Below are 20,421 nucleotides of genomic sequence, written 5' to 3'. Positions count from 1 at the left end.
GGCCGGGAAACAGACCCGGAACGGGTGGGTTTTACCCTGCACCCTTGGGTTTTACCCCAAACCCTTCGGTTTTACCCCAAAATTCGGCTGTGACCGCCAGAGGGCGCCAACCGCCTCCCAAAGGGGATCCCAAGCCCCGCCCCCAACCGGACCAAGCTCCGCCCCACCCACGGTCACGCCCACAACCCCGCCCCTCAGCAAGTCCCGCCCCGTACAAATAGGCTCCGCCCAAATATGCAAACATACTTCCGTCTCCGCTCCCTCCCCGCTCTCGCGAGAGCCGCGCCCGGAAGCGGCCGAGCCGGCGCTGAGGGCCCGCCCGCCATGGAGGCCCCGCGGGCGCTGCCGCTGCTCCCGCTGCTCTCGGTGCTGCTCCTGCTGCTCCTGGGGCTCTGCGCCGCCGGTACGCCGCGCCGGGACACTGCCGCGGGGGCGGGAGGGGGCACCGAAACCCTGGGGCGGCGGGGGTGAGGCACCGCGCTCGGTCTGGGGGCTTCCTCTGCCCTTGGGGTTCCGCCGCGTTCGGTCACTCTTGGTAACCCCTGATCTCCGTTCCCCCCGGGTTCAGCGGGGTTCCCCCTCCGCCCTCGGTAACCCCCGCTCCCCCGAGGTTCCCGTCCCTCTGCTCCCCTCTGGGCTCCCCCGCTTCGGTGCCGTAGCCCCCGGGTCCCGCCGCCCCTCTCGGGGTCTGCCCCCGGTGCCCCCTGACCGTGCTCCCGTGTTTGCCGCTGCAGACGCCTCGCAGGAGACCGGCGGATCGCCCGCGGTGTCTCAGGGAGCCGGAGCAGGTGACAACGGGGAACAGGAACACACCAACACAGCGAACACAGCCCCAGGGAATGGAAACGGGCAGCAAAACAACGGTAACTCCGGCAATGGCAACGCCCAACCAGACACGAGCGGCGGGACCAACACGGGTGAAAACACGGCAGACAAACAGCAGGACAACGGTGTGACTGGAAACGGCAGCAACGACGACAAGGACAAGGAAAAGAAAGAGGAAGAGCAGTCACGGAAAGGCAGCGACACAGAGACTGCTCAGGAGGGCCAAGGTGCAAAAGGCAGTGGTGGAACCAGCAATGGAGGAGGCGGGGGACAAGGAGGTGGAAGCCAGAGCAGCAACAGTGGTAACACGGACAGTGGTAACACAGGCAAGACAGACAGTGAGGGGCAGGACAATGCAGGCAGCAGCACTGGTGTCCAGGGCAAGCCAGGCAGTGGCACTGGCAGCCAGGGCGATGCAGGGACCAGCGGTGGTGCCCAGGGCAGTGATGGCCAGAGCGGTAAAGAGTCCAACAGTGCAGGCACAGGCAGCCAGAGCAGTGGCAGTGGTGGCCAGGGCAACACAGCGACCAGCACTAACGGTGAAAGCGGCAGCCAGAGTGAAAACAATCAGCAGAACAGTGTCAATGGGAACGGCCAGGCTGGCAGCCAGGCAGGGGGCACCGAGGAGGAGGACGGCAAGGATGACAAGAGCAAGAAGGGCAGTGAGAGCACAAATGGCAGCACCAAGCAGAGCACCGACCAGAACAGCAGCAACAAGGACCAGGGCGACAACAATAAGGAAACTGATGGCAAGGACAGCGAGAACACAAATGGCATCACCAACCAGAACAGCAACACCCAGGACAACACCAACCAGGATGGCACCAACCAGGAGCAGGGCAATACCCAGAGTGGCACCAACCAGGACAACAATGACAGAAACCAGGCTGGCACAAACGGGGCCAGCAGCCAAGGAGGGCAGCAGCCCCCAGCTGAGAGCCAGGGCAGTGCTGCTGGCGAGCAGCCCCATGGCCAGGACAGTGCTCAGAGCTCCCAGGAGGAGCAGAGCGCCGTGTCACACTCTGCTGCCCCTGCTGGGGACGGCGACAGCTCCCTGGAGAACGAAGAGAGCGCCCTGGAGGAGGCGGCCAAGGCTGAGGAGGGCAGCGACCCCTCCCAGGAGCAGGACAGGGACAGGGACAGGAGTGTCCCCTCCCTGCCCAGGTCCCGCTCGGAGAGCAGCCACTTCTTTGCCTACCTGGTGACCACAGCTGTCATTGTGGCAGCTCTGTACGTGGCCTACCACAACAAACGCAAGGTGAGCGCCCTGCCAGCCCTTTCCCCTCCTCCTGGCTGCTTCCTCACCAGTATCTCCCAGTCTGGCCCACGTTCCTGTGGTCCCACAGCGCGGGAGGGTTGCTGGGATGTGGTGGGAACTGGGTGTTCTCAGCTCTGCTGCTGGTTTCCAGCTGAGAGGTGCAAACCACAAAGGGGTGTGGATCCCTCCATCTTACCTCTGACAGTTTCCTCCTGACACATTTCTGTAGCAGCATTACAAGGTTGGGGTTGTTTTTCCTCACATAAAGCTGTTTTGAGGGAGGACAAAAAAAAAAAAAGAAAATTCTTACTGTTTTCTGCTTGTTGACAAACCTCGTTATCCGTCTTGGGAATGGTTGAGTGCTGGCATTTACATGTTTCAAGTGCCTGGTTACAGGAAAAGGGTTGTGGGAGCAGGAAAATGAGAATCCAGAGGTGAGCCTGTGCTGGAAGCTGCTGTTCCACTCACCCTGTCCCTGTTTTCTCTCTCCAAAGATCATTGCTTTTGCTCTGGAAGGGAAAAGATCCAGAACTGGTCGGCGGCCCAAATCTGGTGATTATCAGAGACTGGATCAGAAGGTGAGAGCTGGCCCAAAGTGGGGGTTGGTGTGCCTGGTGGGTGTTGGAAACACAAAATACTGACCCTCTGCAATAGAAAGGGTCCCAAAGGCCCAGCTGAGGCAGTTTGGGAAGCCCAGTTTGGTGCAGAAACAGGGTTTTGCCAGGAAATGGAGAAAGTGAGACTGAGGAGTGCTGGCAGAGCTGCCCCAGGGCACAGATGGGAGCTGGGCTGCGCTGGATGACTTTGTCACTGATCTAATGACTTGTCAGAGAGGATTTCAGAGGGAAAAGGGTAGGATTTGTGAAGAAATCCCTTTCTTCTCTCCCTTGAGACCTTGTTCCACCTCTTGCCCTTCAGATGTGCCTGTAACTATTTTCTAGCATAGCAAAGTTAGGAAAGCAAAGGCAGGAGCTCGTGCTTGCTTTGGGAGCTTCTCAGCCCTCTCAAGCCTGGACAGAGCAGCAGAGTAACTGTGAGCTTTCAGGCAGTCCCAGCCTTTCCTTTTGCCTTTCCAGATCTGATTCCTGCTCAGAGGATGGCGGGGAGGCAGTGCTGCCACAGCTGGATTCCAGCCCACGGGGAGGAAGGAGGGCAGACGCTTTTTGTTTTGCACCTGCACCTTGATAAAACCTCTCACTTCCCTGAATTGCTCCTTTCCCAGCTGCCTTGTTTTCCCCCTGGGCGTCTGGCTGCTGGAAAAGCCAGACCCAGGATTCGTGTCCCAGTGCAATGGGATTTGCCATCTGCTGGACTGACCCCTCCTTTTGGGGGGAATTGAGGATCTGCTGCACAATGAGCCGCGGGACTGTCCCTTCCTGGGGACCGAGCTGCCTCGGTCTCCTCCTGCCCCTCCTTCTCCACCTGCTGGTTTGCCTGCTCAGGTTGGGAGCACCTGGCTTCTCTTGTTTGGCGTTGACCCAGCACTGGCTCAGATTTGGAGTTTCTCTCCCTGATGAGCCTCACACCCAGATTCCCTTTCTCACACACACCTCTGGCTGTGCTGAAGCAGTTTTTGTAGCTCAAACCCCCCGTGCTCCATGCAGGTCTCTTCCCTCCCAGTGCTCCCAGTTCAGCTGTGTACACTGGGGGTGTTGGTGGTGGTGTGGTGGTGGAGGAGGGGGTCAGGCTGGGCAATCCGTGCCCTGTTGGCTCAGGGATTCAGATGGGAAAATTGCTTCCTGCCCTCGTCAGGTGTAGGAAGGAGGGAATTCCAATCCCTGAGGGGTTTGGGATGAGGGAGGCTCCCAGTCCCTCCAGTGCTGGACTGGTGCTGGTCAGCCCAAGGGTTGGTGCCCCACTTACACCTGTGAGGTTTTCATTCCTGCAGCTCTGCTCCCCACAGGTTTCTGTAAGCTGGGATGTTTCTGGAGAGGGCACAAAGCACCTGCTTAGCTCCTGGTTTAGATTTTCCCAGAAAAAACAGGATTTGAGGAGCCCAGAGCTCCAGCTGCGCCACATCGGGTGCCAGGCGTGTGCCACTCCTGCACTGACTGCATGGAAGAGTCCCAGGATGGTTAAATTCCCGTTAAATGGTTAAAAAATTAAATTTAAATTTTCTGGCCTTGCCAGGCTTGGGAACAATCGGCTCCTCGCCCTGTGGGCACCCTGGACAAGGGCAGAGCTGTTTCCTGGTCACTGTGAAAGCTGCAGCTCTAGTTTTGAGTTGCTAATGGTTCATTCCAAGAGGGGAGAGAGGGCCTGGCCTTCTGCAGACTCTGAAACCATCCTGTCCCTTTCTGCTGGCTCTTGGCAAGCCCCAGAGTCCCTCTTGGCTTTGAAGAGTTCTCAGGGTTCCCCCAGGAAACATCCAGGGTGCTGAAAGGACTCGCAGGAGTTGTTTGGAGGGAGGGAAAGGGAAACAGGGCTGGGAATGCAGCTCTGGGGGAAAAGGGTGGGAACCTCCTGGTGCAGAGCCCCTGGGGGACCAGCCAGGCTGGGGTCAGCCCCTTGGGGAGGGGGACACTTCTGCCTTTTGGGCACAAACTGCAGCGTGTGGGGCTCCGTGTGCTGCTCTGGCCAGGGGTTTGCAGTGTGTGTGTGTGCTTTTTGGAGTGTGAGTGCTCTACGCTGGCTTTGTCCTGCTGTGTGGGTTTTTTAATTGAATAATAATTTAGAAAGGCTTTTTATTTTTTCACCTTCTACCTGCTTTTCTGTCCTGGGAGCTGTTTCAAACCCTCTCTTGCTCCAGGCTGTGGGAATCCCACCCTGCTGCCAGCAGGGGAGAGGATCATTTGGACCTGGAGCATCGATCCCAGGCTGAGCCGAGCATTCCTCGGGGTGGTGAGGACACACCTCAGGGTCTGGGGACAGGCAGGGCTCACAGCAGGCTGAACTGGGGCGTTTTCCCCCAAAATCTCCCCACCAGCACTTCTGAGGCTGCTGTGTTCTGCCTGGGCTGCCCCAAAGCCCTGGGGCTGCTCCAGTTTGTTGAGGTTTATGGTGTTTGTGCCACGTGTCCCAAAGGGATCAAGGTGCACAGGACCTTTTCCCTTTGGACACGTGTGTCTGTTGGTACAGAGGGGTTTTTGCCAAATATTCCTACTGTTTAGGCTTGAGCCAGCACATGATTTGTTTTCTGCTGCAGTGCAATGCACCTTGCTTGGAAGGATCAGAATTTTTTACAGCTCTTTGTACTGTTTATTTTTTTTTAATTTTCTGTGTGGTGAAATCAGTAAATGGATTAAAAAAGACACAAAAGGTTGAGTTTTCACTTCTCTCTTGGTTTTGTTTTTCTTGCACGTTCTTTGCACGGTTTTCATTGACACCTGGCACCAAAGGTGCAGGGTGGCTCCTCTTTATGCAAAACAAGATTTTTTTACCAAAAGCCCTGTTTTTGTGGAGCTGTCTGTGCTCAGAGCCCCGTGTGCGGCCGGAAGGAGCCCAGACAGGCCCGGGCCAGAGCGGATTTGAAGTTTCCAGTCTGCTTTCCAGGGCCCAGTGTCAGCCCAGCTCCGCTGGGTGCTCTCAGGTCAGGGCCCAAGAGGAGATTAAACTGCTCTGCACACAGCTTAGTCCTGAGCTCTGCCCTGGGATTTCTGCTTTGTCCTGCAGAGAGCCCCAGAGGGCAGTGCCAGCGTGTCCCAGCTGGTTGGAGCGGCAGCTGGAGAGGTGTGGAGCAGGAGGAGAAGGTGCCCGGGGCACGCTGAGGGCGCTCCGGGGAGGGTTTGGGACAAAGTCCCTCCTTTCCCCCGCCTCCTTTCCCTGCCAGGAGCGAATCCCGCCTTCGCCTCTCCTCCCGTCCCGGCTGGCAGCAGGGAGAGCCCCTGGTTTTCCTGCGAATGGGTTACTCACAGCTTGCAGCAGGAAATAAGGGTGAAAATGGGGGATCAAAGGAAAATTCCCATGGGGATGTAGGGTTGGGAGAGACCTTACAGACCCCCCAGCTGCCAGGGGCTCAGAGCACTGCTCTGTGTGCTTAGGGTGAATCCCCAAAAACTCAGGAACCCCCTGCCTGCTCCCACGCGGATCTCAGAGGGCTGGAAGGGCCCCAGAGGGCTTTGGCAGGCGGGGCAGGTCCTGTCCTGGTGCAGGAAGCACTGGGGGCACCCCGGGGCTGGGCAGTGCCCGTGGGGCCATGCGGGGGTGGCTGCCCCGGAGCCAAAGTCCATGAGTGGAAATAATGCCAAATAAAATCAGAAAGGCTTTGCCAGCTGGGCTGGGCCCTCTTATCGGGGCAGCATTGGGACATTGTGATAGAGGCAGCTCAGCAGAGAGGCCCCGAGGGCGGAGGAGCTCTCATGCATGAGAAACTGGGTGAAAGTGGGCGCAGGGCTGGGCTGTGCCCTTCCACCCTCCTGCTGCTCTGCAGAGTGCAGCTCTCCCCCAGCTGACAGGGGACACGATGTGGGGAAAGGGCCTCAAGCTGTGCCAGGCTGGATTTTGGGAAGATTCCTCCACCCCAGGCCCTGAGCAGGGGTGGAGACCCCATCCCTGGGGGCTTTTAGCAGCTGTGTGGATGTGGCACCTGGGGACACGGGGCACTGGTGGCCTTGGCGGTTGGACTTGGTGGTGTCGGGGCTTTTGCAGCCCAGAGCATTCCAGGCTTCTGTGAAACGCTGCTGCAGCCCCTCCCTGAGCTCCGCTCTGCCCCCCTAGCCTGCAAACCCTATTAACCTCCCCGGGTTTGTTTGATCTCATCTTCCTCTCCTGAAAGGAGTCCTGCACAGCCTCCTGGGCAAACAGCTGAACCTGGGCTGATCTCACGGCAGGTATTTGCCTTATGGGCAGGGCACCAGCCAAGCAAACACATCAGCTTTGCCTCTGCATGACAGATTCCATGGCCTGGGACCGTTTGTGTGGGTTAAGACACCACCAGCATGACTGAGATGGCATTTGCAGGGTTGGAGCTCCTTGGGGTGAGAAAAGCAGGAGGAGAGGCAGGTTTGGGTCTCCTTGGAGCTGCAGGGGGAAGGTTGGGTGTCACTGCACTGTTCTGGGCCTAAATCAGATGTTTCTGCTCTGCAGAGGGTCCCTGGGAAGAGGACCTGGCTCTTCTGCCAGGGAACAATTCCTCATTCCCAATCTCCCATCCATCCCTGCCCTCTGGCACTGGGAGCCATTCCCTGTGTCCTGTCTCTCCAGTCCCTCTCCAGCTCTCCTGGAGCCCCTTCAGGCCCTGAAGGGGCTCTGAGCTCTCCCTGGAGCCTTCTCCAGGTGAGCACCCCCATTTTCCCCATCCTGGACTCGCTCCAGAAGCTCCACATCCCTCTGGTGCTGGAGCAGAGCTGGGGGAAGCTCTGCAGTCCCCCCAGGTTGGGTCTCAGCTGGGCTGGAGGTGCCAGAGCCGCCTCCCCAGTTCCCTGCTGTGCCCTGGGCTCCTCCAGGGGCGGGCTCTGGGTGATCTCCCCTGGCAGAGCTCACCTTCTCTGCAAATCCCATCCCATCACTGAATTATCTCTCTGCTCAGTGATCTAATCCTCTTTGCCAGATCAGCCCTCAAGCCTCTTTCCAGGGCTCCTTTCCAGCACGGTCACGCTATTCCCTGCTCGGTCACACCGCTTCCTGCTCAGCAGCTGCCTCTGGCCTCTGTTTTTCCATGCTTCCATGTTTTTCCATGCTCCATCAGCACATTCCATTCCGCTTCCCCTTCTCCCTCAGCACCCCCAGCCCCACTGACCCATCATGAGGCACAAACCCCAGTTTCATGATCACTATTTTATTACTTCCAGTCTCACGTGCCTCCCTTCCCATCTGGAGAGGACTTTCATCCCATTCCCAAGCTTTTACCAGCAGACAGAAGGACTTTGTTGCTGCTAAAGGAGCATGAGCTTGTGCCTTGGGGCAGTGGGGGAGAGCAGCACCCAAACACTGGGAATTCTGGGGGGCTGGGGAATGACTCTGGAAGCACTGGACAGCCTGCAGGCTCTCAGACAGCCCTGGGGCTGCAGGTGGAGGTGGGCTTTGGCTGGGGGCTGCAGGGGGAGGTGGGCTTTGGCTGGGGGCTTTGGCTGGGGTCAGTGATCACAATGGGATCAAGCAGCCACGGCAGCTGCTGGTGCTCCCGTTTTGGGGTTATCTTGCCTTCTCTCCTGGCCACAACAGCTCCTGGGCACTCCCTTCATGGCCAGGGACCAGCACTGACATGATGGTGGAAGGGGATGCATTTTTTAGGGGGGGTGAGTTCCAACACAATCTGTCTGGGCACGGGAACGGCATCGCCCCGGATGAAATCCCTCAGCTGGGCACAGAGACGGGTCTGCTACGGGTGTGTGGCAGGGGGGTGCAGTGCGGGGGGGCAGGGGCCCTGCTGGGGATGGCAGCCTTTAGTCTCCCTTCTTGCTGCTGGCGGCCTGCAGGCGCATCTTCAGCCGCGCCACGTCCGCGTACAGGTTGCGCTTGAGGATGGTGCTGGCGCAGATGAGGGCTCCCTGCAGGGCCCCCATGAAGCCTCCCAGGCACAAATCCTGCCCTGCAAGGAGGGAGCAGCAGTGAGGTTCCCTGAGAGCAGCCCTCAGTCCCCACTCCGTCCCAGCCTGCCATCAGTGTGGGTTTGGGCATCACCTTCCAGCTGCCCTGCACCGTCCCTGGGCTCTGAACCACAACCCCCTTCCCTTGTCTCCAGCAGGAGATCCCCCCGTGCCCTGGGCAGGGGACAGCCCCCAGAGCTGGGGGAGCACAGCCCCCAGAGCTGGGGGAGCACAGCCTTCCCTCCTCCCCTGGAACTCTGCTTTTCCAGGCGTTATCCCACTGCCCCACTGCGGCTCTTCACTTTGCTCCATTTCAGGGTTTTCCCCGCCCCGTCCCGCTCCCCCGGAGCTGTCCTGCTCTGAGGGCCCCGGTGGCCCTGTCACCTGTCAGGTAGAGGTTGGGCACGGCCGTGTCTGCCCGCACGGTGGCAATGGCCTCGGCCTGCAGCCGGGGGATGCCGTGGTCAGCGCCGTAGAACTCGCCGTGGGGACTGGCAATGTAGTGCTGGTTGGTGAGGGGAGTGCCACCGGACAGGTACTCGATCTGTGGGGACAGGGACAGGGACAGGGTGGTCATCCTGGGATGGTCACCCAGGTCTGCCCAGAGTGGATGGGGACTGGAGCAAGCTGGTCTGGGGGAAGGTGTCCCTGCTCATGACGGGGTGAAACTGGATGAGCTTTAGGGTCTTTTCCAACCCAAACCATTCCATGACTCCACAGTCATTGGCTAGGTAGAGGGGAGGACCCCTGAACCCGAGTTTGGGACTCCTGAATCTGAGTTTGGGACCCCTGAAGCTCACGTTTCCTCACCCGGCCCTCGATGCGAGGGTAGAGCTTGTAGACAGTCTGCATGATGGCATCCACGAAAGTCTTCTTCAGGTCCTCATAGTCATCCCCCCTCTTGTGGACCTGCTTGTCCTTCCACTCCTCGAACCACTCGTACCTGGCGAAGGTGACGATGGCCAGCGTGGATTTACCTGCAGGAGGACAAGGCTGGGGTGCTTGTCCCTCTGCCCACCCTCATCCCACCCTGTCACTGGATGTCCCCAGATCTTTGGGGTTCCCTGTCCTTCATCCAGATGCATTCCATGAGCCCCGTGCTCAGCAGCTTTGCCCATGGCATGGCTGAGGGGAAACTCCTTGTTTGGGATCACCAAACCCCATCAGGAATTTTGAAACCCCTCACAAGCGTTTGTGGTCAGTGTCAGCCTCACCTGGGTGCCTCATTTCCCAGGTGGGGTCCTTGGCTGATGGCGAGGTGACAAAGAGCAGGGGGATGTTGTTGGCAGCTTCTTCTCTGGAGGAGGCCAGGTAGCGCTGCATGCTGCGGGAGAGGGAAGGGCTGAGCTGGGGCTCGGGGCACGGCTCCCCCTGAGTCACTGCCCAGGAATCCATCTCCTCACGCTCAGCCAAGCACATCCAAGGCGAAGCCAAACCTACATTCCATCCAGGTCGTGCCCGGGGTACATGAAGTAGTTGATGGGCTCCAGCCCCAGCTCCTCCCTGGAGCCGCTGAGGCCGACAAAGACGGTGAAGCCGCCCTCGCCAGGGCTCAGCATGTGGAGCTGGGACTGGATCTCTGCAGCGTGGGGGGAAAAGGGCAATTAGGGGGGAAATCAGGCTTTTCTAGGATTCCTGGATACAGAGAAGTGGCTTCTCCAATCCTGGTGCTTTCCCACCAAACCCTGACCCTTCCCACCCACACAAAGCATCCCCTTTCCACCCACCTGTGACCCTTCCACCCACTTGTGACCCTTCCACCTGACTGTGCCCTTTCCACTTGTGACCCACCCAATGTGACCCTTGTACCTGACTGTGCCCCTTCCCAAGCACCTCTGTCCCCTTCCCCTCATCCCTGCCCCTTCCAGAAGATCTTCTAGGACATTCCACCAACTCCCAAGAATTTCGGGGCCCTGCACTGTGTATTTTAGGGAATCCCCGCACCAAACCACAGCCAATTCGGGCCGGTTAATTTAAGCAGAATGAGACCCCCGTGGAGAAAGGAGCGGCCGGGGCTGGGTTTGCAGGGCTTGGCACGGGAGCGCCGGGGGGTTCGCAGTGTTAATTGGTAAATCGGCTTTGCCCCGGGGCTCAGCGCGGCATTAGCGCCGTAACCCCGGCGGAGCCGGCGCTGACGCCGCACCCGGCAGAGCCCGCGCCTCCGCCGGCAGCAGCCGCTCGTAGGTGTTGAAGATGCCGGCATCCGAAATGACCGCGGGAGCAAAGATATCCACCGAGTCCTGGCCTTTCCTGACGCTCACACCTGGCGGGGGAATCCAGAGGGGGAGAATGAGGCGCTGGTGGAAGGAACCCCCTTTGGGAGCGCCCCGAGCCCGGCGCTCACCGCAGGCTCTGCCCTGCGCGTCCAGCAGGATCCTCTGCACCGGCGCCTTCCCAAAGACGTTTCCTCCGGCGCTGCGGATCACGGGGATGGTGTGGAAGGCGATTTCCCCCGCGCCGCCCTTGGGGTACCAGGCGCCGTGCAGGAAATGGTTCACCAGGATGCTGTGCATGGAGAAGCTGGCCTTGGAGGGGAGCACACCTGGGGAAAGGGGTGGGTGTGGGCACATCATGGGCGTGGAGCTTATCCGAAGTGTTTTAGGATGAGGAATGCTTTGTGCATCCCCTTGTCAGCCCTTGGGCAAGATGAGCAATGCAGAGGGAAAGAGATGGAGATGAGCAATGGGGACGTGTCACCTGACAGTGACTTGGGGACGAGGATGCTGGCGAAGCATCCACCAGAATATTCATGCAAACCTTCCAAAAAAGGGGGTTCTTACCTTTTTCCTGTTTCTAAAGGGTTTAACGTCACCCCAGGGCCCCCTGGTCACCTACCATAGGTGGGGAAGATGTAGCTGAGGACAGCCCGGAGCTCGGGGTTGGGGGTGAGACCATCCACCACCTCCTTGAGGCTGCGTGAGGCCAGCTGGGAGAAGGAGCAGAGCCGTGGGAGCAGCCTGGAGCAGATCAGGAGCTTGGCCAGGAACCTGGGGAGCATCTTGAGGATGCCCAGCAGCACAACCCCATGGCCGGCGCTCTGCAGGGACAAACAGGGGCTCAGACACGCCCCAAAGGTGCTGCAAAGCAGTTTTTACCCTTAAATTCACTGCTGGGCAGCTGTGGGCAAGGGCAGTGAGTACTGGCTCCCTCAAAAACCTTCCCTCAAAAATCTTCCCTCAAAAACCTCCTTCAATAGAAGCTTACACCAAAAAGGTTCCCCATCGAAACTCCTCCAGAGAGCTCCTCCCCAAAAACTTCCCCAAAAAAAAAGGTTCTTGAGGAAAGCTTCCTCAAAGACCTCTGCCCCAACTCCTTACAGAACTTCTTCTTTAAAGAAATCTCCTGCATGCTGCATTTTTGAGGCAGAAAGGGGCGATTTTGCCCGATTTTGAGACTGGTGTGTTTCCCAGCGCTTTTGGGGTGATGCCATCGTTCCCTGGGGGTGCCAGGGGAGCTCCCCTCGTTGTGTGACCCCCCAGACCCGGGCTGCCCTGGTGTCACCCCACCTTCACCAACCGCTGGAACTCGTCGATGGCCGCGGCCTCGCCGGGGAACTGCTCCTTCAGCCTCTGGAAATATTCCCTCTTCCCAGAGTGGATGTGGAAGGTCTTGCCAGAGCCCTGCGGGTCCCCCAGAACCACGGCATCGTAGGTGGCCGGCAGCGGGGCCCACTCCAGCTGCCCATCTGTCAGCTGGTCCACCAGGAACCGCATCAGGGAGCCCTCCTGCATCTGCCCCACATAGTGGATCCCTAAAATAGACATTTTTTCTTTGTTGTCTTCTTTTTTCCTTTATTTTCCCCTTTTTCCCTTTATTTTCACCTCTTTTTTCTTTCATTTTCCCACCCCAGGACACACCAAACCCACCTCTCATTTATCCATCACCACCTCACCAGCTCCACGTGGAAGGGGAAGGGGAAATCTGGGATACACCTGCCTCCCAGCTGGGGTGAATGGCACTGACAACAGTGTTTTTAGCTGGTAATTCTGAGTTTTGTTACACTTTGCTATCCATCTCTGCTGTAAATAATCAATCCTGGAGATTCGGGGACACGCAGAGCTGAACTTTGTCTCACCACGAGAAGTTTTCCAGCAAGAAATGTCCTGAGGTGACATTCCCTATGCTGGGAACCACACAGGGGCCTTGGTGTCCTGCACCCAGAGGGTTTTGGGGTGAAAAGCTGGAGAATGGGTTGTGTAACACGAAGAGGGGAGCTCCCACACAGCTGTGGGGAATTTGGGGGGTTTGGTATTTGGGGGTTTTGGGGTGAAGAGCAGCAGAATGGTTTGTGTAACAGGAGCTGTGTGCAGGGGAGCTCCCACCCTGAGGGTGTCCCCTGCCCCTCCCTGGGCCCCGGGGGGATTCGGGGGCCCCGAACACGGTACCGGTGTCGAACTCGAAGCCCTTCTCGGTGAAGGTGTGGCAGCAGCCGCCCAGCTTGCCGTGCTGCTCCAGCACCAGCACCCGCCAGCCTGCCTTGGCCAGCAGCGCCGCGGCCGCCAGCCCGCCGATGCCGCTGCCCACCACGATGGCATCGAGCTCCGGCGGCACCTTGTCCGCCGAGAACACTGCGGGACACGGGGATGTCACCGGGGCGTCCCCGCGGCACCGGGGACAATGCCACCCCGGGGGATGTCGCTCCGGGAAGTTAATGGCAGCCCGGCGTGGTCCTGTCCCGGGGACGATCCACCCTGGGCTGGCGATGCCACCCCGGGTCTAACCCCGCCGGGGGGCTCGGTGGCCCCGGGGGTCCCGTACCTGTCTTGACGACGGTCCTGCGCACCGCCTTGTCGGTGACGAGCGGGCCCGGCGGGCGGCGGCTGTCGGTGGCGAAGGGGTTGCGGCTGCCCGAGCCCCGCAGGAGCACGAGCGAGAGGAGGGCGAGGAGGAGGAGGAGAAGGGCGGCGAGGAAGAGCAGCGCCTGCAGCCACATGGTGCGGCGGGAGCCGCGCTGTGCCGGGAGCCGCGAACAGCGGCACGAACGGGAACAGCGGGCACGGGGGTGGCTCCGGCACGGGGCGGGGGGACCGCGGGGAGGAGCGGGGGCGGGCACTGGGAGCCGGGACCGGGAAGTGGCGTTGGGCACCGGGAGCTGGTCCTGGGCACTGGGAATTGAGACTGCGCACTGGGAACTGGGACTGGGCACCGGGAACTGGGACCGGGAAGTGGCGTTGGGCACCGGGAGCTGGTCCTGAGCACTGGGAACTGGGACTGGGCACCGGGAGCTAGGACTGGGAAGTGAGAGCTGACACTGGGCACCAGGAGCTGGCACTGAGAGCTGGCGACACCGGGAGGTGGCACTGGCATGCTGGGAGCTGGGACTGGCACTAGGCGGTGGCACTGGTGTCGCCAGGTCCGGTCGCCCCTCTGCAGGCTCCGGGAGCCCCGAGTCCCGTTCCGGGCACCGGCCCCGTTCCAGCTCCGCCGCTTGGGCCCCGCCCTGCCCCACCCACTTTAGCCCCACCCACCCGGTCACGCCTCCGCCCCGTGCGCCCCCGTTTCCGCGTCGTGCGGTGCACGCCGGGAATTGTAGTCCCGCGTGCCATCCCTAGCGGGCGGAGGTGCGGACTACAGCTCCCGGCGTGCAGCGAGGCTGCGCCTGCGCAGTGCGGCGGCCTCGGGCTGGGGGAGCTGAGGGGTCAGAGGAGCTGGAGCGGGACCGGGTCTGGAACGAGCCTGGAACGGACTCCAGAGGGGCTGGGACGGGCTCCTGAGGGGGTGTCAGTCGCCGGGACGCTCCCCGTTGCCACCAGCCCTTCTCTCCCGCAGGCCATGAGCGGCGCCGCGGGCTGGGAGCGGCCGGAGGAATGGCCACAGGAGCGGCCGGAGGAGCGGCAGCGCGTGGTGGCCCCGGCAAGTCCAGTCCCGAGCGTGTCCGGCCGGAGCCACCCCAGCCGAGACCCGCGGGACCCCCACCTGAGGGGTGCCAGCCCCCCACTTCCCCCCATTGCTCCATTTCTGCCGTTACAACCACATAAAATCCTCCTGAGGGTGCAGATCCTCCCTGAAGGGGCCTGAGCCGGGGGGCTCGGGGGCTGTTCCCTGAGGGAAAGCTTGGGATTGGGGTGGGCCGGAGTTTGGGGTCTGCCGCGGGGGTGACGCTGTGTTTGTTCCCTCTGTCCCCTCAGATTCCAGCTCTGGGGCAGGGAGGTGTCCTGCAGGAGCTGGTGCTCGCAGACGGGCAACCCCCAGCGCCTGGTGAGCTTTTCCTGCTTCCCTTGGATCGGTCCTGGCGTTTCCTGGTGGGAAAGTCACCTGCCAGCCCCAGAGATCAAGCAGGGGAGATGTCTCGGTCAAATCTCAGTCAAATCCGTCTGGTCCCAGATCATTCCCCAAACTCACCCCAGACAAACCTCGTGGGGTGGCTCCGGTTGGGATTTTCCTTGCAAAAGAGGAAACACAGCCCCAGGGTGTTCTGAGCGGGGCTGGGGGCTGAGGGAAGCCCCCCACTCCGTGCCTGCCCCCCCAGATCTGATTCCAGCGCCCCTTCCCTCGGGCAGGGATCAGCGAGGAGCAGCGCCAGGCCCAGGAGGAGTGGGAGGCTCTGGAAGAGATCCAGTCAGGTACTGGGACTAACGGGAAAGGGGGAAAGGAGCCGCGGATGGATGGGGGCGTTATTTGGGATGGAGGGGAAGGAGGGGGCGGCCGGTTCCTTTTTCCCCTTGTTCCCCACGGCTTCCTTCTCCTGGAGCCGGGGTTAATTCGGGGCGAAATCAGGGCTCCGTGGGTCTGACCCTCTCCCTGCCTCCCTGCAGGGTTGGGGGGCACCTCGGGCACGCCCCCCCCTCCGATTTCCTTCTCGGAGGCGCTGCAGCACTTCCAGAGCGCGGAGCTGCCCTGCAGCCGGGTACGGCCGGGCTCCGGCCCCGCTCCTCGCCGGGAGAGGGGCGCCGGCCCCTGCCCCGCCCCGGGCCGCGTCCCTGAGCGCTCCGGGCTCCTCTCTCTCCCGCAGGGCTCGGCCCGGGCCCCGGCGCGCCGCGGCGTCCTGGCCGCCCTGCTGCGCTGCCTCTGCGGGCCGCCCCGGCTGCGCCCGCAGCTCCGCGGCGAGCAGGAGCTGGCGCTGGCCATGGCGCAGTGTGAGTGGCCCCGCCGGATCCCCTCCCGCTCCCCACGGGCACAGCTCCGCCTCCACGGCCCTTCTGCCCCTCAGTGCAGGGGCAACGGGGTGGGAATCACGCGCTCCCTTGGCATGAGGGGGCACACACACATGGGAACCCTGGGCCTGTGAGTCTGGGGGGAGAGTGGCCTTTTCTGGGCACCGAGAGGTTTTTGAAGGTGCCAAGCTGTGCTTTTTAGGTGCTATGAGGGTGTGGGTTTGGTTCTGGGCACTGAGGGACACTTTCTGGGTTTTTTAGGGTGTTGAGGGGTGAGTTTGGGATCTTTTGAGCACCAAGAGGCATCTTTTGGGTGCTGAGAGGTGGTTTTGAGAGATGAGGGGGATTTTTAGGGTGCCATGGGGCATGGGTTTGGCTGCTGAGGGTTTTACAGTGCCAAGGGGCGTTTTTAGGTAATGAGAGGGTTTTTTGGAGGACATGAGATGTTTTTTAGGTGCCAGTGAATGATTCCGGGGGCCAAGGGGTGTTGTTGGGGCACTGAGGGGTTGATCACAATGCCAGGGGTGTTGTGAGCAGCCGGGTGCTGGCTCCCTCCCTGCAGGTGCCCTGGATGACTCGGAGCGGGTGCACATGCGGATCCTGCAGACCATCTACCGGCAGCTGACGCGCTCCAGGCTGGGCTGCCCGCGCTACGGGGCACACTGGGAGGAGCTGGGCTTCCAGGGTAGGGCAGGGAGCAGCCCTGTGCCTGGGGGCATCCCCAAAATGCATCCAAACCTCCCCTGGAACCTGCCCGTTCCATCCCAGCTCCCTCAGGCACTCCCCGTGCTCCAGAGCCAGCCCCACTGGCCTCCCTTGCGCATCTCCAGCACCTCAACGTCCTCCTTGGACCCCAAGACTGACCCCAGGCTTTGATCACCCCGATCCTCCCACTCCATATCCCTACAAAATTCCCAGGGGCACTCTCAGTCCTTTTGTCCATAGAAGAATTAAATCAAACTGGCCCCAGTATGACATCTGAACTGGTTGGCAGGGTCATCCCAGTACCACGTTCCTAAAAAAGCTGGTAATTCCTGGAGAGGTGTGGGAGTGGTGGGGTGGGGCAGGGGCTGGTTAATGCCCAGGTGATGGCTCCATCAGGGAAATTCCTGCAAGCTTTCCCTCAGGAAAGGGGATCCCAGGGTTGTTGGGCTCTGGAGGTGCAGTGACAGGGAGTGCAGGGAATAAACACCCCACGGAGGTGGGAAGAGGGCAGGGGGTGACTCCAGGCTGTCCCTCACCCTCCCAGGTGCAGATCCTGGCACTGACCTGCGTGGGACAGGAATGCTGGGGCTGATGCAGATCCTGTTCTTTGTCCTGGATTCCCGGACGCTGCCGCTGGCACGGGAGATCTTCCAGCTCTCCCAGCATGAAACCCAGGCATGATCTGCCCCCCCTCCCTGACAGGGGTCTCCCTTGAATTCCCCATGCTCTGGGAAGGGGAAGAACCAAAACCTTCTCTTCTGAGTTTTTTTGGGATGCTGAACCACCTTGTCCTCATGAGGGGAAGAAGGTGGTGCCCAAGAGCCCCAATCCAGGCTGGAGCAGAGCTGTATTTATGTTGGGAATGGGAATTTAGGGATCTGATACTGGCTTGGAGCAGGATAAACAGGCTGGAGAGTTGGGCAACAGGAAAATGGGAGTGAGTAGAGACATTATAGTCCGGGTTTAAGCCTGGGTACAAGATAGGCTCAGCCCTCAGCATCCATCCAAGCCTTGGTCTGTAGGGCTGTTATCCCAGGGCACGGATAACACGGATGCATGGATGCAGTGTCAAAGGCCCAGAGAGGAGGAGGGTTTTCCAGCTGAGCTTCCTTAATGCTGGGATTGTGGTTGTTCTCCAGAATTTTCCCTTCTGCATCATGTCTGTGAACATCACCCGGATCGTGATCCAGGCGCTGCAGGAGGAGCGGCTCTCCCGGTGAGCAGGGCTGGGTTTGGGCTCTCGGGCTGCACCCCAGGCTGTTCCCCTGCCCAGGAGGTGGCACTCCATTTCTTCATGCAGAAAAGCCATTTCTATATTCACATAACTCATTTTACACAGTTTTCACATATCTCATGTGCAACTCCTGTTGGCTGGTACTTTTCTTGCTAATCAATTAATTGGTTAAAAAGTGCCTGTGCGTGTAAGACTCTCTCCATCTACAAGTGTTTACCCTTAGTGGATTCTCGTGGGACAGATCAATTTTTATGGAAGTGCAGATTTCTATTTCTCTCCAAGAGCAGGTGTCCATGTTAACAGACTCTTCACTCCCAACATTGTTCTGCATGGGAACTTCCAGCCTATCGCTGTCTTAGCTAGACCAGCAGGGCCTAAACCCGATTTTTAAAGACTTTTCCAGTAGTTTGAACTGTCAGAAATGTCTGTGCTCCCCCTGCAGGGAGTGCAACCGGCGGCAGCAGGTGATCGCGGTGCTCAACGACCTCTACGCCGCCGCCTTCCTGCGCCTCTCCCGCCTCTGGGAGCAGCAGCACGGCACCGTGGCCAACGCCGGCTTCTTCCTCAAGGGTTCGTCTGCACGGCTGCTCCTTCCCCTGCCCACGGACACTCCCAGTTTAATCCCCACGCTGAGGTTTTTCCAGTTTTCCCTGTCCCGGGGGTGGTTATCCTCACATTTTCCACCCCAGGGGGATGCTCAAGGTGGATGACACATGGGGACAGTCCCTGCTGGGCGCCATAGCTTAGCCCCTGTCCATGAATTACTTACTGCAGAGAGGAATGCTGTCAGTGGGAGCAGTGTATCCCCCAGAAATCAGGGTCCAGCTTTACCCCATCTCCCCTGCACCCCAATTTTAGGGTGCTCAGGCTGGCACTGTGCTCCCTCCTGCCAAGGAAAGCACCAGCATGCCCTTTCCCAAGGGAAAATGACAGGACACCAGATGTTTTGGACCCTTGGCACCATCCAGGCCTGGTCCCCTCAGCCTTTTCCCCCTCTGCCCTTTCCAGAGCTGGAATTATCCACCAAAAAGAAGCCGAGGCAGCTGCTGAAATCCCTGGAAGCCTACCTGAGCCGTGGCCTTCGGCCTCCCTCCCCTCCCTCCTCCCAGATCCACTTCAGCAGCATTTGTGACCCTGGCGTGGAGCTGGAGGGAGATGCCTGACTGCTCTGGCACGGAGTGGGACCTGCACAGGGAATTGTGCTGGTGGATCAGCCCTTGGAGGGACACACACGAGTGTGTTTGGGGGCTCAGCAAGGGCCAGGAGAAGTCTCAGAGCCCGGATTTTGCCTGCTCCAGGTGGAACTTTCTGGAAGCAAAGGAGGAGGAGGTGGTAGAGCAGGGGATTCTGTGAGCCACCCAGCCTGCTGCTGGGATAGTCCCTGTCCCCACCCCAAATCCAGGGTCCCACCTGGGTGCTGACCCTGCCCAGGTGGAGCTGGAAGGGGGTGCTGGGTTCCTGGGTCCCATCCCAGCCCCAGCAGCGCCAGGAATGGGTGACCCCCACTTTGGGGGGCTGTGTCAGACCCCCAGGGTCACTGTGGGCTGTCAGCACCCAAAAAAGTTATTAAAGGGGGAGACGAGGGATCTGGTGGGAAAGAGAGTTTTGGGTTTGCCGCTGGACTCTGTGTCTGGGGGAAGGAAAGGAGAACTGGGGGTGCCCAGAGTCACTTTGGGGTGGAAAAGGTGCTCTGGAGGAGTGAAACGAGGGTTGAGGGCTCCAAGGAGGAGGGGAAGGGTTATTCCCTCTGGGAGATCAGGGCCAGTGCTTGGGAATGTCCCCAGGCCCCTAAAAATGGGGAAAAGCAGCCCCCAAAGCCAGATCTAGGGACAAATGAGGGGTTTGGAGAAGTGGGAGCTGGGGGAGAGTGGAACGTTGTGGCCCCAGCCCCCCTGAGAGGGCGATGGTTCCCAGGGGCTGGGAATGCTCCTGGATGGAGAAAAAAATAAAATAAATGGAGAAAAAAGCAGCCTGGAGTTGGGGTTTGCTGTCTTGATCTTGAATTATTGAGGAAATTGGAGGGGGAATCGTTTTCAGGTGTTTTGGAGGAACAAAGATGTGGTGAGGGGTCGGGGCAGTCCTGCACCTGTGGGAACACATTTGGGAGTGGTGTCTGAGATCTGGGATAAGGGGGGGATAGAAAAGATGAGAGAAAAGGTAAAATGGATGGTATAAAACCAAAGAGACAAGAAAAAAAGGAGGGAAAACAAAGAAATAGGAGAAGGAAAAAAGGAGGAAGAAAAAGATGAGGAAAAAAGAGGTTAGAAGGGAAAGAGGCTCCACTACTCTTTTCCTAGTTTGTTTGTTTGCCTTTTTTCTCTTTCCCTCCTCCTTTCTCCTTTTTTTTTTACCTTTTTCCAGGGCTGGTCCCGGAGGTGCGAGGCCCCCGCCCCTCCGCAGGTCAACCGGGGCCGCTTTGGCCTCTCCCGGCCGCTGCACCCCGTGGGCTCGGAGCCGTGGGACGGACAGAGCTGGGGACGGGACGGGGACGGGGCTGGCGGTGCCGGGGTGGTGGGGACCGGGCCTGGCGGCACCGGGACCGGGACGGGCCGGGAGCGGCGGCGGGGCTGGCGCGGTGTCCGCAGCGGTGCTGGGGATCCCGGGGTGACGGGGATCCCCCCGGGGCCACCGGGGCTGGGCTGACCCGGGCCGGTTCCGCCGGGGCCGGGCCCGGTTCCGGCCGGGCCGCCCGGGGGCGGAGCGGGGCCGAGCCGGAGCGCGGGGCCTGCGGTGAGCGGGGCCGGGGCCGTGACCCAAAGGCCGCGGGGGCGGTGGGGCCGAGACCCCCGGGCTGGGCCGAGCCCCCGGGCTGGGCCGAGACCCCCGGGCTGGGCCGAG

At 60.2% G+C, this 20,421-nt stretch overlaps 3 protein-coding genes across 5 annotated transcripts; 2 read left to right on the top strand and 1 right to left on the bottom strand.

The window, feature by feature from the left end:
* The first annotated feature begins 262 nt into the window (after nt 1-262).
* TGOLN2 (trans-golgi network protein 2) lies at nt 263-11,434 on the top strand. 3 transcript variants are annotated; one of them, XM_058820165.1, is made up of 4 exons: nt 263-403; nt 735-2,083; nt 2,578-2,661; nt 11,350-11,434. In XM_058820165.1, exons 1-4 carry the CDS (start codon nt 325-327, stop codon nt 11,407-11,409), a joined length of 1,572 nt encoding a protein of 523 aa, XP_058676148.1. In that variant the 5' UTR covers nt 263-324; the 3' UTR covers nt 11,410-11,434. The 3 variants fall into 3 exon arrangements, with proteins under 3 accessions (XP_058676148.1, XP_058676147.1, XP_058676149.1); XM_058820164.1 differs by lacking the exon at nt 11,350-11,434 and adding an exon at nt 10,646-10,764; XM_058820166.1 differs by lacking the exon at nt 11,350-11,434 and adding an exon at nt 3,160-5,329.
* On the bottom strand, nt 7,799-13,528 carry RETSAT (retinol saturase). Its single transcript, XM_058820163.1, has 11 exons — nt 13,309-13,528; nt 12,936-13,118; nt 12,057-12,301; nt 11,386-11,587; nt 10,895-11,092; nt 10,694-10,813; nt 9,991-10,129; nt 9,765-9,874; nt 9,361-9,527; nt 8,935-9,094; nt 7,799-8,552 (listed from the first exon to the last, which is right to left on the bottom strand). Exons 1-11 carry the CDS (start codon nt 13,481-13,483, stop codon nt 8,407-8,409), a joined length of 1,845 nt encoding a protein of 614 aa, XP_058676146.1. The 5' UTR covers nt 13,484-13,528; the 3' UTR covers nt 7,799-8,406.
* ELMOD3 (ELMO domain containing 3) lies at nt 13,482-20,226 on the top strand. Its single transcript, XM_058820095.1, is given in 14 exon segments — nt 13,482-13,632; nt 14,009-14,188; nt 14,320-14,423; nt 14,679-14,748; nt 15,051-15,113; nt 15,306-15,397; nt 15,503-15,626; nt 16,207-16,329; nt 16,894-17,024; nt 17,489-17,565; nt 18,026-18,153; nt 18,592-18,748; nt 18,882-18,915; nt 19,945-20,226. Coding segments are annotated over 14 exon segments (1,716 nt in total).
* Nucleotides 20,227-20,421: the final 195 nt, after the last annotated feature.

The sequence above is a fragment of the Ammospiza caudacuta genome, chromosome 26, assembly GCF_027887145.1.
Source record: "Ammospiza caudacuta isolate bAmmCau1 chromosome 26, bAmmCau1.pri, whole genome shotgun sequence".
Lineage (NCBI taxonomy): Eukaryota > Metazoa > Chordata > Aves > Passeriformes > Passerellidae > Ammospiza > Ammospiza caudacuta.
This window is presented reverse-complemented; position numbering and strand designations above follow the sequence as displayed.

Bases quoted from the DNA above. Each gene is read 5' to 3' on its own strand.
- TGOLN2 (XM_058820164.1), top strand. From the start codon at position 325: ATGGAGGCCCCGCGGGCGCTGCCGCTGCTCCCGCTGCTCTCGGTGCTG. The intron at 2,084-2,577 runs GTGAGCGCCCTG...CTCTCTCCAAAG, and splicing joins CCTACCACAACAAACGCAAG to ATCATTGCTTTTGCTCTGGA. The intron at 2,662-10,645 runs GTGAGAGCTGGC...CCCGGGGCTCAG, and splicing joins ATCAGAGACTGGATCAGAAG to CGCGGCATTAGCGCCGTAAC.
- RETSAT (XM_058820163.1), bottom strand. From the start codon at position 13,483: ATGTGGCTGCAGGCGCTGCTCTTCCTCGCCGCCCTTCTCCTCCTCCTC. The intron at 11,588-12,056 runs GTGGGGTGACAC...TTGTCCCTGCAG, and splicing joins AGTTCCAGCGGTTGGTGAAG to AGCGCCGGCCATGGGGTTGT. The intron at 11,093-11,385 runs GTAGGTGACCAG...CCCTTTCCCCAG, and splicing joins CTACATCTTCCCCACCTATG to GTGTGCTCCCCTCCAAGGCC.